The following is an 18,146-nucleotide window of genomic DNA, read 5'->3' as shown; positions in this document are numbered from 1 at the left end:
TTTCAAACTTTAATTATTATGTTTTTATTTTGACATATTCTTCTTAGTTTATTAGGATGCAATTTTTAGAATTTAATATTCGAGATTGATTTAGAAAATTCTAAGAACACAATTATCGAAAATCGTTTAGTTTTTCATTTTGAATTTTGAAAATTAAGTTTTGTTAGTATAAAGTAAAAACTTGATTTTGTTTTTTTAGGGTAAAGATTTGGAAGAACATTCACAAAATTTTAAAGGCCAGATATGGACCTAGCTAGCTAGAAAAACACTTAATTAAATAGTATTTGTTACAAAAGTATTTTTAGTTAAAGTTGTATCCTTAAAGTCACACCCTATCCATTCTCATTTTAGCATCTACACTATTTTCTTATTCCTTTTTATGAACATTTGAAAAAACATACTAACAAATTGATAAAGATAACCTAAGTCTATATAAAGTATACTAGGAATTTCCACTGCTCGATGATGTTGAATTAAGAAAAGAGAAAAGTTAGATTTATTATAACAAAATTATCACTTTAATTTACAAATAAATGGTTGTTAATTTATTAAATTTTGACAAAAGAAAATTGAAATTAAGGAAAATTGGTCTTTTTATTGATTAATTAACTGAAACTGTGTCCTTTAAATCTTTGGTAATTAATTAATTTGAGTAGTAGAGCACTTAATTAGATTAACACATGATTTATGTAACCCAGCCAATTAAAGTTGTCTCTAATTATCCAAACAAACAAATATTCACAAAAATCTAGAGATTGTACTTTAAAAGAAATTAAAGAAAATGTAGAACACAAAGCCTTTTAGGGTTTTTTAGGGTTTTGATTTTAGGGTTTATTCTCTGTTTGTTTGGTTTCCCAAAACTTTGCCTGAAATGGCACCAGCAACAATGCCAGCAAATTCAGGATCCTTCTTTAAAGAAGAGGCCATTTGTTGTACCAAAAACTCCTGCCAAACCGCTGCCTCGGCCGACTCCGATGACGCGTAATCTTTCGGACTCTTAAACAGCCCGTCTTCGTGGATCAAATCGAGGGTCACGGTGGCACATGACGGCTTGATCGTCGCTAAGACCGGGACTGCGCTGCCTTTGCCGCCATTGATTGACCTTAAAGAAAGCTCAGTTTGGAAATGGCTAGCATGGCTGTGTTCTCCTTCGTAAGTTGCCACCAAAATTGTTGGATCTTCCAAACTTCTTTGCACCTAAAACAAACAAATAACTTGTTCATTTTATTTACTGTTTGTCGGTGTCGAGATATTAAATTATCGACCTTTGAGATGGTAATAACTAGTCATAAGTGTTTTAAGTCTTTAGAGTTGATGAAACCCATAACCACTTCATAGTTTGATAACAAAGAGAAATTGTCAAAAAATAAAACATTTAATAAAATATTTATATTTCATAGAAAAAATAATAAATTTTGTCTTTTAGTGGTTTTGTTCACGTAAATGTCAAAAATAAAAATAGTCCATATTACAGGAATTATTTATGAATATTTTATCAAACAATAGACACGAAATTAATTCTAATTATAAACAGTAAAGACTAAATTCTAACTTTCCTCGAATTACATTAATCAAATATGCAATTTAGCTTTTAACCAATTGGAATCAATTTTATGAGTGTTTCTTGTTTGATTTAATTTGTTTCATCATTTTCTACTACAAACTACACACAATAAATATTTAAAAGGAATATACAATAAAACTTTTGAATATGGCATTTACAATTAACTACTCATTATTTCCATGGAAACTATTTATTTCTAATTATAATTTAAGAGAAAAAGAAGACCTCATTGTCATTTTTTAATAATAAGGACAAGAGATTTTACCAAACATAATTTTATTTTCACATTGTACAAAACAAAAACAAAAAAAACAAAAACATTATCAAACGAGCGTGGAATTCGATATCATCTCAACCGCTTTTAGGTATAGTTTGAAAGTTATGGAGGTATTACCTTCTTTTTGACAGGACAATTTGGTGCAGAGGAGCATTTGAAGTAAGCTCTTGGAGAAGGATTGTCTCTTGTAACCTTTTGCCCATACTTCCTCCATTGATACCCATCTTTCACAACCTTTTTCATTAATAATATCATTTAGTTAGGGTTTCTCAATATATCAAACCCTCATTAAGAAAACTAAAGCTTCTGTCTCAAAAATTATTGTTATTATTGGGAATCTTTAATTAATCTCATTAACCTCATTCATTAAGTCATAATCTATTTGTTTTTTTCTTCATGGTGCAAAGAATATATGAAAGTTTGAACCTTTGGTTTCAAAAGAAGAACATGTCAATTACATCTATGAGTCAGACTTATGTTTGTAATTTTTTTTTTATCTATGAGTGTATGGTCATTTTTACCCACATCTCAACTAATTTTATCGAATTACATTTTGATGTCAAGAAAACTCGTAGAATATTAAATTATTACATGTACTTCCTAACCTTTATTAAGCTATGCCCCTTTATAATCACGATCTAATTTAAATTTAATCTCTCGTTAGGATCGATTTGATAACACATTCTCTATTTCCCCCTAGGTTTTTAGAGCTTTGAAACTTGCCTAGCTAATTCAAAGAATATAGATAGGAGTGTATATATATATATATATTGGGAAGTGGGGTTTAAAAATCACATACCAATCTCAATCTTTAGTAGTACAAGTCTCTCCTTGCCAAATTATTCAACAAAACAAACTACTAAATCCAAGCTTTAAAAAGTCAACTATTTTTTTTTTCTTTTTTTTCCCTTGAAATTTGAAAGAAAAATGGATATATAAATTAAAAGAGAAAGCAAAACCAAGAAACCAAAATAGGAACAACTCTTTTATATATATCTCTCAAAAACAGAAAACCAAAACATTATATTGATACGATACGATTCGATTCGAGGCGAAACTCTAATGAGCCATCTCTAAAACCTAGATTAGGGTTTAGTTGACAAACATGGCAATAAAGAAAGAAAAACTAGGGTTAGAAAAATTACCAAGCTTGGATCTGATGCATCTTTTTGCACAAAAACTTTAGAAACCTTTGAATTTCCATTTAATCTTGGCCTCTTAAGCCACCTGTTAAAATCTTCATCTCTTGTGCTGCAAATTCCTTCTAAATTCTCATAATCTTCTTGGTCTCCTTCTGCCTTTCTCTTCCTTGAACAAACCCCTTCCATTTCTGTGTTTTGCTTTTGGTTGCTTAACAAATACATCACTTGTTTCTGAAGATTAATGTATTTCTCATACATTATTCTTAACATCTGACTTAGCTTCCCGTTCTCTTGGATTTTTCTATCCAACTCCTGTTCTAACATCGGGCTCGAGTCGCTTCCCTGCATTTCGATCAGTGACATAACGTTAGAAATTAAACCACTATACGATTAGCGTAAACAATCCCCAGCATGTTGGAGAATTTAACCATTATATTCAGTCATGTCTTTCATTTTGATCGATTGAACTATGTTCAAGACTTTAGGGAAAATGATGGTAAACTGATCTTCGAACATGAATATAAAATCCAAAAATCGTATCAAACTACACACACCTAAGTTTTCCATTTTGTAGTATACTTGTCTTAAAATTTGATCAAATTAAAAAAAAAGGCCATGAGGAAATTGAAAATTTGTTGTATATATTATTGTTAGTTCATTAGTACTTTTTCTGTAATATATTATATAACACTCTCCATTCACTTCCAACCTAGAAATAAAGACTATTATATATACAATACAATACAATACAATAGGGTTTAAAACACTTTATATACATATATAAAAATACACACACATATGTTTTAATAAAAGAGAAAAAATTTACACATGACTTATGAGGTTAATTACCTTATTTGACAAGCTCAGTGAGAGTTTTTCTTGAACACCATAGATTTCTCCATCAAATTGATCTCTTTTCTGCTTCACAAAAATAAAAAAAAAATAATTAATAACAAAATTAAATCATATCCAAAATTCACCATGAAAAACAGAGAGAAAAAAAAATAACCAAATAAAAATCAACTTACTGAAGAATGATGAGCCTCATCCATAGTAGAATTAGCATAAGAAGAATTAGGATCCACATTAAGGTCCAAAAAAATATCCATCATTAGTAATTTCAGATTTTTTTTTTTTTTTTGTTATTATTATTGTTGCATGTAAAGAAGAGTTAGAAGAAAAATTGAAGGTATTTTTGCGAAGAAGAAGAAGAAGAAGGGAAGAAGAAGAAGAAGAATTATTTTGCAGAAAAATGAGTGATAGAAGGAAGAAGACTTATATATAAAGGGAGAAAAAGGAATGGAAAAAAAGAAAAAAAGAAAAAAAGATGAATTTGCAAAAGAGGGCCTGTGGGGTTGAGTGGGTCCCATGATTCTGGAAGAAGTCGGTTTTGGAATTCTTTTCTTAGTCCACCCCTTTAATTTTCATTATTTACATCACACTTCCTCTTTTTTTTTTTTTTTTTTAAAAAAAAACTTTGTTTTGTGGTTATGTTGACTTTGAAAGTAAAGTGGAACGGTTGACTTGAGTGTGTGAGGGTCCCACACGCTTTTGAAAATGAAATGACTTTTTTGCTCCCCCATTATTTTTTTTATTTTGAATGGGAATTATGACAATTTGTTTGTGATTGCTTACTTATGTTTTTGTTCTTTTTTTTTTGTTTTGTTTTTTGAGTTCAAATTAATAATTTTGGTTCTTTAATTAATTTTATTTGTTTTAGTTAATTAGTCTGACTTTTAAGGAAATGTTGGATTGGAAACATTGGTGTTCAATAATTCGTCATGTTTTTTGAAAATTTTGAGATTGATTTTCTACATTTAGTAGGTATGTCTCGTTTTCTATTTGTATTTATATATATTTATTTGAAAAATAAATCATATATGTTTGTTTCTTTTTTTTTTTTTTTTTTTTGTTTCTGTTATAGGAGGTGGTTAGAGCAAGGTGAGATTTGGTTGGTTTGAATTGATGTTTCGATCAAGCTCTAACACGAAATTGTTTATGATTGGTTTAGTAAATGTTCAAATTAAACCAACCTAGTTACGAAGAAGTGCAAATGATCATCGATCGGTTTAAACCTTTGAAGTTTTTTAAAAATATTATTGGTTTGAATTTTCCCTAAACTTACACCGACCTAACTTCTCCTTTTCTTCGACATTCCATCTCTGATTAGGTCGTTTTGGTCGGTTTACTCGGTTTTTTAGGATATCATGCTCACCCTTGACTCACTCCAAGTTTATATCGTGGTAATCTATTATCAAACTATTTTCAAATGCATACATTTTTTTATAAAAGAATTATTTATAAATTTTGAAAACATATTTTAATATATAGTATTTTATTTCATGTTTGTTTACTCCTCAAACTTTGAGATTTTATATATATTTGGTTATTGAAAACTTTTAAAGGAGTTTAACAAGTTCTCTAAACTTTTAAATTTATAATCTTAAACTTTGAAAGTGGTTGAATTTTTTCTTTTATAAAAGCGAGTCTTTAAACTTACAATTTTGTGTCGATTGAATCAATGAGTTTTAGATTTTGTATGTTATAGGTCCTGACCTATTTGATATTTAAAAAAAAAAAAATCATCTAGACAAAAAATTGAAGTCAGTTTCATTATATATGTCAAAAAGTTAGCGTAGTTTCCCAATAATTGACTTGATCTTCTTTCTTAGAAATAAGAGATTTGATCCATCATCTCCGCAATCATCATATACATAAAAAAAAATCATTACTATATATAAATGTCAAGTAATTAAAAGTTAAACGACTCATTAAACTATAGTAAAAGTTCAATGACAAGATATGGACACAATCATCAAAGTTTAGACCATTTAAGTATAATCTAAAATTAATTACGGTATTTTTTTTCTCTACAATTACTATATGGTGTTTTTTTTTTATTAATACATTGATAAAATACATTATTGATATATCAAGTATATATACTCTAATACATGTATAGGTTATTCTTAGTAAAATGTTATATCTCATGTGTGACACATTTACTTTGATTTAAACCATATAAACTATTATTCTAAAAGCCCCTAAAGTTTAAGCCTTGAAGAAAATTTTTTAGTGTAGGATCAATGAGGAGATAGGGGTAAAATTGTAATTTTGTTTTCACTTCAAATCTTAATTAATATTCTTAAAATTAAACTATACATATAGAGGCTTTATTATATGTTGGTTTGTGGTTAGCATTGGACCACATATTTTGATGTCATTAATTGGTCCCTTTTTTTCTCTTCTTTTTCTTTCTTTCTTTTCAAAAGATAAGTTCATGCAAAATAGTCTTCACTTTTTAAATTTCATCAAAATATAAGAATTATACCATTAAATCTATCGAAATATTATAGACTAAAAAAAAGGTACGTTTTTAAATAATAGCATGACAAAACAAATCAAAATATTCACAAAAACATAACAAATCTTCATATTATCTATTGCTGATGGACACTAATGATTTAGACATATCTGAAATTTTGTTATATTTTGTAAATATTTTTAATAGTTTTATGATTATAATAATTCTCTAAAAAAAAGTAGAAAAAAATTATACGTTCTACTATTTCGTTATCACTTGTTATATATATATGGATTATAATAGTAATGGCGTATTACTTCAGAAATTAAAAGATATATTTAAATTTTAAAAAGAAAAAAAAATTGGTCCCTTTACTTTCTACACTACTTTTTGTCATGTCTAAACTTTTATTTATTTATTTCTAAAGAAAAGCTAGAAAAGTTAATTCTTCTATAGGTAAAAAGGAATAACTTTCTACATTGCACGAATTTTAATTATGGTTTCAAAAAGGATAATGTAAGCATAAAATACAAATATATATATATATATATATATATTTGCATGTGAGCTAACAATAAGCTTTTACTTGTTAAGTTCAAGATGGAAGAAATTTGAACTTTGACTTTTGGTTGAATGTTTTTTTTTTTTTTTATTTAGTTTAGTTATATTTAAGCTAACAATTTTGATCAAGAACATGATCAATATAGTTCAACTTGTAATGTTTATATTTAGCCAAAAGAAATTTAACCGTTGTAATATATCTTTAAGTTTATGATTTTAGCCAATGACAAATATTTATGAGTGTTAACTTAAAAAAGATGACCGAAGTATATATTAATTAGTAGGTTAAGACATCAATCTACTATTTCTCCGATAAAGATTTAAATCTCCACTCTCAAATTTTGAATTTTTTTTAATAACAAATATAGATTTTTTCATTATAAACTTAATTAATAGCTCAATAAAAGCTGCACACGTTCTATATATATATATATATGTACGTACTTAATTGTTTCATTCGATTTCGTTATATATTCAACTAAAAGTTTGACAAGATTGAGTCGTCGACTACTAAAATCATAGATAGTATATTATTCATTAAGTTATATGTTTGAATCATATATTATATACTTTCTTAATATTAACTTCAATGATAACAAAAGAAAATATTACTATATGTTATATAAATTCAACATTTTTAAGATGTTAATCCTACATTTGAAATTTATAATTTCACTCTTAATCATGTGAAGATCATTTACATTCTACACAGTATTTTTTTTTTTTTAAATTATGTTCAATGTTAATTCAACTTGTAATTAAAAGTTGATTAATTCAAAGAAAAACATAATTAAGAAAACGTAATTAAATTAATCACGTGAGTATAAGGTAATTATAAATAATTAATGTGTTTAGTAAATAAATAATAACCTAAATTAATTAATTTTTGATAATGTGACAGAAATGATTCTTTTTCCACAAGACTGTTCCTTTTTCTCCTAACACCAAATTGTTTGTTTTTTCCTTTTAATTACACAAAATAGTCTTAAGAAGAAGGGCTGAATTTAATTACTTAAGAAACTTTAATAATGTCAAATTGAAATAATGCTTTTTCATACTATATAAGTATAAATAATGTTTCCTAATTATTTTATGTTCAAGCATATCTTAAAACTTTATAATAAAAAAGAAAAATAATAATCGTTTCGTCTAATAGTAACACATTCGGGGGACAAAGACAAGAAATGTAAAAGTAACTTTAGAGGTGTGTGTATATATTATATTTCAAAATTCGTAACATTGATACTAATCTTAACCTAGAGGTTAAAATGTTTACAACGTCTTTACTTCTTTTGAAAGATGGAATATATTAAAATGATCTTACAAGATTTTCTTGACGACTAAAGTATAGTTTGATAACGATTTGATTCTTAGTTTTCCGTTTATTCAATAAAATTATGCTCGAGTCCAGTTGTCGACGAGGTCCCTATATATATTTTTCTAATTTTTCTTTTTATATATTTAATTTTTATTCCCTTCCCAAGTTTTGAAAAAGTTTAGAATTTTGGATTAAAGATGGATTAAGGGATTTTAAAAGATGTGTTGATTGTACTTTTTTAAAAAAGATTTTCTTTATACAAAATCAAATTTAGGGTTAGGTTATTTGTTTACAAGAGTGTTTGTCATATGCATTTTTTAAATTAAAAAAATGTATTTGTTATTTTAAATTTTTAATTAAAATCACTACTACAAAATCTATTTTACTCGTCAAATAATGACCATTTTAAAGAAAATGTGTAGAGTAACTTATTAAAAAAGCAGAGATTTTACGGACATTTTCAAACTATTTTGTGTTAGTTATTACTTGACGTTCCTACATGTCAAATGTAGTTAACATTTAACTAATGTAAAAAAAATGTTAAGAATAATGTTGATTTTTATTTGTATTTTTTAAACGTCAAGAAAACTAAAATATGTATTTTTTATTTTTTCGCCCTAATTTTAATAACTCACTAAACGTAAAAAAATAACGAAAATATCAATAAATATGAATTAAGGTTTGTTCTACGAGGAGAAGAAACTAAATATCTTAACCAATTGAATTTTGCTTGAATTGTTTTGTATATGGTTGACAATAATCAACGTCAACCATGACCATTGAAATTAATTACCTAACTGTTGTCAATAATTATCTCATTTTCTCATATTTTTTAGTGATCTATATATCAAAATAACATTGATTCTTATCTGCATCTCGACTAATCTCACAAGATAATCCATCCAATATTACAACATTTCAAGGAAATTTGTAAGAAATGAATTCCTATGTATATAGCTATAATTGATTGAACTCACGATCTCTTAGTTAGTTATTGAAATTAAGTTAAAAGAAATTGGATTCTTGAAAAATAATTTAAAACTAAATTTAACTCAAAGAACATCGCTTTAATTCTAAAAATATTTTCATAATCAATAAAATAGATAACTAGACCCGTGAAAATAAAAACCTTAGTTTTCCAAAAGTTAAAAAACCAAAAATTAAACAAGATGATTATTAAATGGAGTGCAAATGTCGAGAGATTCGATGATTGTTCTATAAGATTGATCAAAAGTATAAAAGCGAATTTGTCGATTTGGCCATTTTCATTTGCTAATCAATTGGGTTAAAGTCAGTATTCTTAACTAGAAGTTAGATGTTCAAATTTTTATTTTCACATATGAACTCCAAAAGAAAGAAGAAAAACACCCGATATGAATATTTATAAATATTAAAAAATAAAAACAGTAACAATCGATTTTTATACGTGAATCTTTTATAGATATATAAAAAAATAAACTAAAAAAAAACTCGAAACCAAAATGAGCTTTAGCTAATCCACGATAATTAACTTGCACTCTGCTCTAAGATTGAATGTTCGATCTCTCATCTCTATCGTTCTGAAATAAATAAATAAATAAAAGTTTCTTAAACAAAATTTCTATAATTTGAAGAAAAAAATTATTTAAAAATTTAGATATATATATATACACATTATTTATACTAAATTAATTTATGTATTCTCATTATATATATATATATATATTTAGTCAAACTTAGTAAGAATGACGATTTGATATTTAGTTCATATTCTTTTCGATTCTATCTTATCACTTTTGTTTTTTCATTTCTTACATTTTTATTTTTCTTCTGAATTAGAATCATATGCTATTGCTTTTCTTTTTTTCTTTTCTTAAAAAGAAAAAAATTGTATTTAGATATTAAATAATAAAACCTGGATTTGATATTTAATTCATTTTTTTCTTTTCTTTTTGTTTGATTCAATATATAAAATAAATATTTTCTCATTTAGAAAATTTGTGATTGCATATATTCTAAATTCTAATACTTTTGAATTTAGTTTTAGACAACTGTGATAAAATTCAGTTTCTCCATCTACTTTCTCTCTTTTCTTTTCTTTCTTTCTTTTCCTTCTTTTCTTTTTCTTTTCTTCTTTTTCCTTTTTATATCTATTGAGTGATTATAATATTATATTTATCCACCTTTATCAACGAATTCAAGTTTTTTTTTATCGATCCATGATTTAGAATAGTATCAAAGCAGGTTGTTCGTAATCCAGGAAGGTCTTGTACGTGTTTAAGTCCTGTAATGTTATGTCCTCTCTAGTTAAAATTGATTTTAACTTGTTAGCTCTTCTTTAAATTTTTTTTTTTTTTTTTATATTGAGCCCATAAGTGAGGGGAGGCGTTGAGGTTGATTGGTTAAGCTTTTGGATCGATCTTTGATTTAGAATGAAACAATTGCAAATATTAACTTAAAATTAGATTCAAAGTATATATTGACATATATAGTAAAAAAAATTTAAAAATCGTAAATATAACAAAATCGGTCAAAATCTCTATCACTTCTAAATTATATTGTAAATATTGGTCTATTTAGTCTATCAATGATAAAATTTTACTGTATTTATAAATTATTTGAAAATCAATTATACAGTTGATTATTTTTTCTGAAATTGCTATCGGTTTTAATTACTCATGTAAATAATAGATTAACCCGTTTTTGTGATCAACTTCAAAATTGAAATATTAAATTAGATCTAAATCAAACATAGATCGAGAGTTCATTCCTAAAAGAGTGAAGTTGATAACGCATATTTTATGTCGACATTGTGCTCGTAATCGTAAAATATATGTATTTTAGATTTTAAAAATCAAAAAATTGTCTTTTTTAGAGAATAATGTGTTTGCATATATTCTAAACTCTTAAGTACTTTAGAATGTTTTTTCCCCTTTTTATAGTTTAGAAAAACAGTGACAAATTCAGTTCTAGATCTACTTTTTTCAAAAGCTTGGTTTGGGGCCATTCATGCCATTTTATTTGTTTATTTTATCACTTAATAATAGAAAACATAAATAAAATTAGAAAATATTTTGGTGGCAACAAAGTTAAATATAATAATAAAGTAAAGCCTAAGTCAACAATACTCGATACTTCTGTTCAGAGATTGAATATATGTCATCTATTCTTGTGGTTGTAAAAAAACAGAAGAAAATTATCGAGTTCAATTTGATGTTGTCAACATTACGATTGTAATTATTTATATACGTATAGGAATTCTGATGAAAATTCACAATATAATTCACTTTTTCTTTTTTCAAAAACCATATATGTTTTTATTAAAATAAATATATACTTACGTACAAAATATAGCAAAATAGTACAAGAATTTAAAAAAAAAAAAAAACAAACATGTAGATCGTAGCTTTAAAAAAATTTATCGATAATTCTTGGTGTAATAAATAAAAGTATTGATTATAATTGTAATATCCTATGCCAAATTTGAAGCCTAAAAAACCATACTGATCTTATTCAAGATAAAAGTTAAGTAAAAAATGCGAAACAAAAGACCTAGATTCATTCCTAAACATCTCGACGTTTTTAGCGACATGTGAGCTATAAATTATAAAAGGCAAAAACATATATAAACAACAAAATGACATAAATATTGTAAACATTTTAACTATACAGAAAAATGGACCAATAAGAATATAACTCAACTTACATTATTCGATTGTACTACCAAACCACTAAATTTAGAGATCAAAGATCAAACCTTCTACGTAAATCATCCGTTTAATATTTACGTTTAGTGATGTTTTCTAAAAAAGGAATCATATGCTAAAATTATATCAAATTTGTATGGTAAAAAAATATTAATGTGCTGGCATGCAATAAATAAAAGAATGTTACTTATTTTCTATCTTAAAAAAAAAAAAAAGATGAGGAGAGAAAGAAGAAAATGTTGTTGCTTTCGTAAACTTTATTAAATTTATATATTTAATTTTAAAATCACTTATAAGATTATATGTTTGAATAAAATATATATATATATATATATATATATATATATATATATAGTTTAAGTCTACTCTATAGTTATTTATATTTACAAAAAAACAATAATTATATGATCAAATGACCAATGATAAATTTATCTAACGTTCAAATTCATAATGTCAATATCCATTCCCAAGTTCCAAATTTTCAAATATTCCAATTGTTTAGATTTTAATTTATTTTTTCAAATATATTATTAAAACTAATTTTGTTATTTTCAAAATTACTCTAAATATAAATATTTTTAATCATTCATAAGAAGAAAATTGTATTAAAATTATAAATAATTAAATTTGAGTGATTAAAACATGTTTAGAGTGAATATAATGTCATGGTGTAAGTTTCATATGACATTACAAGTTATAACTATATTGGTTAGAGGAAACTGTGTTATGAACGATTGAGTTGAAATCTCGTATTTAATTCTTTTTTTTTTTAAATAAGAAAATTGACAAACTATTTACGTTTCATAGAATAAAATTTAATAATTTATCAAACGTTTTACTTTGGACTATTTTTCTATATTCTTTTTTTCAAAAGTTGCTATTATATTTAATTGAATTTTTTAATTAGTTAGATTTTGAAACTTTCAATTTTGTAGCAATAGACCTCAAGCATATTTTTAGATAAGTGTTAAAAATTACTTTTCTACACCTAACATCTTTGTTTGTACTTAATTGAGCTTTTTAATTTATTTTTTTAAAACATGTTAGATGTTAAATTTCAGACAAGAAAAACACTTGATACTCACATGTCACGTGTAATAATAACGGTAAATTTGTAACTCAAAGAAGAATATGACATGTAACAAATAGAATTTGTAATTTATATGCATGGTCGGTGTGGTGCTTACCTCGTAGATCTTATTACTTAAGTCAAAAATTCGTATAGCAAATAGAGAGCCTATGTAGCAAGTCGAGGTCCTTTCCTATAAGTTGCAAGGTTGAGTCAGAGTAACCATTTAACTCACGTGGTTGGAAACTTGGAACATCTAGAGAGTATGGCCATTTTGGCATTTTTATAGGATTAGTCTCTACCAAGGCCGCCATCGAAGATATTTCCTTTTGTTTCATTTTGGGTATAAGACAATTCTTTAGGTATGGGTATGTCCCATCGAAATTTTGTTATAGTTGACCTTAGACTCTTATCTAAGCCCATTTTGGTCATCGGTGTCGCTTTTGGTCCAATTTTTGTTGTCTTTTTGGCTTTTATGGTATACTCTTTGGTCCAAAATCATCCATAAAAATACACATAATTTGTTCAAATAAAAATGACAAGTAGGTTGAGCACTTACTATACACGAAATATATAAATAAGTTTGCATTTTGGTTTATCTATTATTATTAAAAGAGAGAACATATATACTCGATTTTAAGGTTGCTCCCCATTTCAAACCTAGTTTTGGGCTGCTAAGCCCGGCAGTGAAAATGAGCCGACTTAAATGAATTCAATTTGGGCCGACAATGAAATCCAAGTCCATCATGTTCACTGATTAATAGATTTTCTTAATTCAAAGTTTAAATAAATTATTACTGTAAATTAATCATTTGTTTAACCTTTAATTTTTTTTTTATAATTAGACATTAATGAAATGTTGTTTATTTTTTTTATTATATATCCACTCTTTTTTCCCTATTGTCACGTGATATTACCTACACATTTTCTAGCACAACCACACAAATTATCCATTTAGCCATCTTCTTTCATGGTTCAATTTTTTTCTTCTTTTCATGATTCAATCTTCTTTATTTTTATTCATTGTCGTTGAAATTGTTAATGAATAAAACTAAAGACGTCTCTAGCAATTAGCATCGTGGGGTTCATCCTACGTTGAGTAAAAAAACATTTAAAAGGGTAAGTAAATTAAAATGGAGTGTTTTTTCTATTGAAAATTAAATTTTATAAGAATTGATAAGTGACAACATTAAAGTAAAATAAAATAAAATAAAATAACTAATAAAACTGACCAAATAATTGTATTGTGTTACTTTCTTCTTCTTTCTCTCTCTCTCTCTCTCTCTCTCTCTCTCTCTCTCTCTCTCTCTCTCTCTCTTCCTCCTCCTCCTCTTTTACTTGCTACTTTGTTCATATATCCACAAATTGTTGATTTCTTCCAAATATAAATGGGGAGTAATTATTTGCTTTTGATCCTCAAAACTCTTCCAAATCAGTTAAGCTAAGATCCAATCCTCGAGGGAAAATAGTTAAGATTTAGAGAACCAAAATCGTAAAATTTGAAAATATAATGATTTAGAGAACCAAAATAGTAAATTTTGAAAATATGATGGAATAGATTAGAGTATAAAATATATGAATAGATGATAGAAAATTTGAAAGACAAAGAGAGAGAGAGAGAGAGAGAGAGAGAGAGGGGTTTATTTGATGTAATCTTTTAAATCTAAGAACTTCATGAATAAACTAAAGAGGAAGCAAAATACATTAAAAAGAGAGCAAAAAGTTGTAGGAAAAAACGTAGAAGTTGAGTTTATATATATACACACAAACATACACATTGTAAGAGAGATTTAAGAAGTTATTTTTGAACGTTTCAAATTTTATTATTAACTATAATCAAATACAAAAATCATTAAAGTTATTATAAAATTTAAAAATGTCACCATTAATCATTAAAAAGGTTAAAAAAAAGTATAAATCTTATTTATGACATTTGTGAGTGTGAGTGAGAGAATTTGGATGGATGGAAAATATGAGAGAGTAAAGTGAGACAAAGAAACGTAAGAAGAGCGTGAGAGAGAACATGATAATTAATTGGAAAACCTTAGTAGTTGTGCTTAAAAGACAAATTTGTCATCAAAATGAATCTTCAAAATGTTCAAAATGTGACCATATGATGGACATAAAAATTTCTCCCAATTATCTCTTTTATACATAAAACTCGTATCTTATATATCTCAAAAGAACTAATGTCTTATAATTTATCATACTGTATAAAAAATTTAAAGTATGATATTGTTGAACCAAATCAAATTGCTATAACATTTAATTATCATCCTCTCGTTGTCAATCGCGAGAGAGGATTTGGGCCTTTAGGCCCCATTTGTCCACCAATTTTATATTTTTATTTAAAATATTCAACATATTATTTTGAAATTATTATTTGGAATATGAATTTGATTATAATTTAAATCTTCTTTGTTTATAAAAATATATTGAATTAAAATAGCGATATTGATTATTGAATCCAGCCAGCCTAGCTATCTTAGTTTTGTAAATTACAAAGTGATTTTTATTTTCGTTTTTCTGTTGCACTAAATAAATAAAGTGGTAATAATAATTAATACTTATTAGGAAAAAAGAAAACTGTTTCTTAAAAAAGATATTTCGTTAAAGTTATTATTTACAAATAAAAAAATAAAAAGAAAAACTCGCAGCAAAAATGCAATTTTCCCTCCAAAAGGCAATTTTATGTTTTAAAACAAAAGGCAGTTAAATTAAAACTTAAAACACAAAGCCAATTTTAAAAGGCTATCGTCACCGTTTAATCACAAAAATTCATCGCCGTTAAATTGGCCGTGACGTCCGTCAGTGTTAGGGACACAATCACCTTGCCACGTCCAAACGATGTCTTTCAGAGCCGGCCGAACGTCTTCCTCACAAAACTTCGAATATTCCAGAGTATCGCCGGACGACTTTGAGAATTCTACTATGGCGACTTCCGGTGCTATTTCGAACACCTCCGCCGTCACAGACAGCTTTCCTTTTCTCCCTTCCGATGGACCTTGCAGTCGGAGCTTGAAATCTTTCGCTTCCGATACCTTGAAGCTTAGTCTCTTCGCCACCGTCTCGATCTTTTCTATGATCGTTGATACCGAGCATCTCGATGTGAACATGGATCCTGTCTTCCTTTTGTTCTCGAATAAACTCGAGAGATCAAATCCAGACGACATCGACGATATTAATTCGAACGCATTGAAGAATTTTGGCGTCGATAGTTTTGGACTTTCGGAATCGGAATCCTCTGTTTTCGTTGCGATTATTTCTTTCATCGTGAACGAGAGCGATCTCGAGAAATCTTTTCGGAACCAAGGAACTCGCGTGATTGCTCCGATTGTGATTCGTCTGCCTGGATCTACGACGAGGATTTTTGAAATCAAACGCTTCGATTCAGCCGAGAACCATGGCGGACATTCAAATTCGGCTTTGAAAACCTTCTTATACATAGTCATGATGTTCTCATCCTGAAATGGAAGGAATCCTGCTAACAAAACATACAAAATCACACCACAAGACCAGATATCGGCTTTTGCTCCATCGTATCCCTTTCTTCTTAGTACTTCCGGTGCGACGTAGGCCGGAGTACCGCACTGCGTGTGGAGAAGACCATCGTTCCGAAGCTGTTCCGGTAAAGCGGAGAGTCCAAAGTCGGAGATCTTGAGATCTTCGTTCTCATCCAGCAAAAGATTCTCCGGCTTCAAATCGCGGTGAGAGACTCCACGACTATGACAGTAATCGACTGCGCTGATTAACTGCTGGAAATACTTCCGAGCCACGTCTTCTTTGAGTTTTCCTCTAGCGACTTTAGCAAAAAGCTCACCACCACGAACATAATCCATAACGAAGAAGATCTTCGTCTTCGTCGCCATTACTTCCTTCAACTCAACGATGTTCGGATGACGAACAAGACGCATAACGGAGATCTCACGCTTGATCTGCTCCATCATCCCTTCCTTCTTAACCTGATCCTTATTCAAAACCTTAATCGCAACACTTTCACCAGACTCCAATTCTTTTCCATAATAAACCTTAGCAAAAGTCCCCTTCCCAAGCAACCTCCCAATCTCATATTTACCAAACAGAACATTCCTCTCCTCCATTAAAACAGAGAATCCACAAACACACACACACACACGCAACTTTAGACGAAGCAGCGAGGCCAATTCAAAAGTTAGCTAAGAAATTCACTTACATTCGCGACGGAATCCATGAAAGGACAGCGTAGATGGTGATTCCGACGGATTCCATCCGCAAGATTCAGAGATAGTGAGTGAAATTATAAGAATCAAAGCTGGAGAACGGGAGAGATAGTTGACTGAAAATAAAAATAAAAAAGAAGAAAGAAAAAGTTGAAAACTATGAGCGCCGCGATTTCTGGCGCTTTTCAGGAGCACACGGAAAGGATCCGTTACAATGGGTTTTATATGTGGCGGAGAAGAGAAGACCCACTCATAAACGTCAAAAAAATATGCAAAGCTCCCATTCGCACCCCCCAATTTGCTCACTCTCCCCTCAGTCCCTTTCTAAATTGTTTAGACGTAGCCGCGGACGCATGACTTAAACTTAGTAACGACTGAATTGGTCTAAACACTCATGAATATTAAAAATTTTAAATAACGTATTTAAAAATTCTCTTAATAATGAATAATATCATCGTTTATGTATACAAGAATGAATATTAGGAATTTAGAAAATAGAATACGTACAATGAAACGAAATTAAAAATAGGACTAAATTGGTAGTTGAACCAAATTTTGATTGAAAGGGGTTTTAGTTTTTGTGTAGATTAGGTGAAAGATCTGATTTGTAGACACCTACAATAGTAAACTTTCATTTAACATGTTGTTAAAAAAGGTAGGTTCATTTATTTTTCTAGTAAAAGGAAATTTCAATTAATATTTTCCTTTATTTTTCATGTTAAAAAAATTCAATTATGTTTTGAAAATTAAAAAAAAAAAAAAAAAACTAAAGCAATTAGATGAAAGAAAACAAACATATATTACAAAAACTAAAAATGTAATAGTTAATAAATGTAGTGTAGTTAAATAATTATATTTTATTTCATTTTTTGTAGATTAATTGTTGTTGTTTTTTTTTCTTATTCCTATTTTATTGTCTTTTCTTTTAATAAATCAAATCATTTGCTAACTAATGGGTTTTTTTTTTTTTTTTACATAAATTTATTTTGTTGTGATCAAATTATTTAATTAGATATAAAAAAAATT

At 27.6% G+C, this 18,146-nt stretch overlaps 2 protein-coding genes across 3 annotated transcripts; both read right to left on the bottom strand.

The window, feature by feature from the left end:
* Positions 1–684: 684 nt before the first annotated feature.
* On the bottom strand, positions 685–4,236 carry LOC103493754 (probable WRKY transcription factor 40). Of its 2 annotated transcripts, none has more exons than XM_008454635.3 (5): positions 4,012–4,236; positions 3,833–3,901; positions 2,987–3,325; positions 1,959–2,075; positions 685–1,197 (listed from the first exon to the last, which is right to left on the bottom strand). In XM_008454635.3, exons 1-5 carry the CDS (start codon positions 4,093–4,095, stop codon positions 832–834), a joined length of 975 nt encoding a protein of 324 aa, XP_008452857.2. In that variant the 5' UTR covers positions 4,096–4,236; the 3' UTR covers positions 685–831. The 2 variants fall into 2 exon arrangements, with proteins under 2 accessions (XP_008452857.2, XP_008452856.2); XM_008454634.3 differs by having other exon boundaries at positions 3,833–3,904; positions 4,012–4,226.
* An 11,353-nt stretch (positions 4,237–15,589) lies between these two features.
* Positions 15,590–17,463, bottom strand: LOC103493755 (CBL-interacting serine/threonine-protein kinase 5-like). Its single transcript, XM_008454636.3, has one exon. The coding sequence runs from the start codon at positions 17,019–17,021 to the stop codon at positions 15,690–15,692; it is 1,332 nt and encodes a 443-aa protein (XP_008452858.1). The 5' UTR covers positions 17,022–17,463; the 3' UTR covers positions 15,590–15,689.
* Positions 17,464–18,146: the final 683 nt, after the last annotated feature.

The sequence above is a fragment of the Cucumis melo genome, chromosome 7, assembly GCF_025177605.1.
Source record: "Cucumis melo cultivar AY chromosome 7, USDA_Cmelo_AY_1.0, whole genome shotgun sequence".
NCBI classification, from domain to species: Eukaryota; Viridiplantae; Streptophyta; class Magnoliopsida; order Cucurbitales; family Cucurbitaceae; genus Cucumis; species Cucumis melo.
This window is presented reverse-complemented; position numbering and strand designations above follow the sequence as displayed.